This window comes from Mandrillus leucophaeus, unplaced genomic scaffold, assembly GCF_000951045.1.
Source record: "Mandrillus leucophaeus isolate KB7577 unplaced genomic scaffold, Mleu.le_1.0 Scaffold43, whole genome shotgun sequence".
Taxonomy (NCBI): domain Eukaryota; kingdom Metazoa; phylum Chordata; class Mammalia; order Primates; family Cercopithecidae; genus Mandrillus; species Mandrillus leucophaeus.
This window is the reverse complement of record NW_012104587.1, coordinates 2,810,831-2,811,925: the sequence shown is the minus strand read 5'-3', so window position 1 is coordinate 2,811,925 and position 1,095 is coordinate 2,810,831. Positions and strand designations below refer to the sequence as shown.

General features: G+C 53.1%; 1 protein-coding gene and 1 long non-coding RNA gene across 2 annotated transcripts in view; one reads left to right on the top strand and one right to left on the bottom strand.

Annotated features, from left to right (window-relative positions):
• The window catches only part of LOC105549086, a 6,401-nt gene extending 5,490 nt beyond the window's left edge, over positions 1-911 (top strand). Inside the window, exon 3 of the long non-coding RNA XR_001007505.1 lies at positions 699-911. This is a non-coding gene — a long non-coding RNA (uncharacterized LOC105549086). The remainder of the gene's footprint in view (positions 1-698) is intronic.
• Positions 418-1,095, bottom strand: part of LOC105549087 (cytochrome c oxidase subunit 8A, mitochondrial) — a 3,011-nt gene continuing 2,333 nt past the window's right edge. The window contains exon 2 of the mRNA XM_011993456.1: positions 418-736. Coding sequence (XP_011848846.1) covers positions 641-736 — 96 coding nt within the window. The 3' untranslated portion in view covers positions 418-640. The remainder of the gene's footprint in view (positions 737-1,095) is intronic.

The window sequence follows — 1,095 nt, the reverse complement described above, 5'->3', positions numbered from 1 at the left end:
GATTCTGCAAAGTCCCTACCCCCAGTTAGGAAGGGCACCAGCACCTAAGAAATGAAGTCCACCAAAAAGGAAGACTAGAGAAGGTTGGCCCGTTAGAGGAAAGGCTTCTAGCTGAAGATCCAGCCCCAGTGGGACAGACACACACACACACAGACACACACATGCCCCCACTGGGCTTTGCACAAACAAGAGAGCTGGAGGCGATGAGCCAGCAAAACTGCCCAATGACAAAAGGCTTTGTCTTCTCAGGAAGCCAGGCACCATTTAAAGGCACGGAAGCACACAAGGAGACCAGCTGAGGCAGGCACACACAACCCACCACAGGGCAGTCAGCCGGGCACTCTTCTCCACACCCCCACCCAGTGCCAGTGGAGGCATGAGCCCAGGGAGGAGGGAAGGCACAATGAATTTCTGAAGTAAAGTTTAAATAGATTTTATTGTTACAAGGGGGATCCCACCAAGCAGGGTCAATGACCCCCCAGGAGGTCACCATGGAGACATCAAGAGGTCATGATTGCAGAAGAGGTGACTGGAATTGAACGACATGATCCAGGGGAGGCCGGCCAGAAATGCAGTAACATGACCAGGATAGGCCGGTGGGGCTGGTCAGGTCACAGTGTGAGGAGCAGAATGGCCCCCTTCACTCCGGCCTCTTGTAGTCCTCCAGGTGTGACAGGATCCAGCCCGCTGGCAGGAAGAGGCTTACAAAGCAGGAGGTAAGCGCAATGGCCTTTTCCTACACAAAGCACAAGAAAGAAGGCACCTCGGAGTCAGTATTCCCCTAGGCTCTCTAAGTCCTAGCAGTTCCCAGGCAGCAGAAAGCCCCCCTTAGGGAGCCAGGACTCAGAGGCAAGTGGGAGGCCCCTCATCCTCACATTAAAGGAATCCACGCTCCAGGGAGCAGACAGAGCAGATCCAAGGATCCACTAACCCTTGAGGTAAAGGGTCAGTTATAAGGAGGGGGAGGAGTGAGAGGAAAGAGAGACAGCTGGAGTGAGGGTTCAAGGAGAAATCCACCACCAGATCACAAAGGAAGGGAAAGGAAGCAGGATTTATTGAAACCTGGTTTGTTTGTTTTTTTGAGACAGAGTCTTA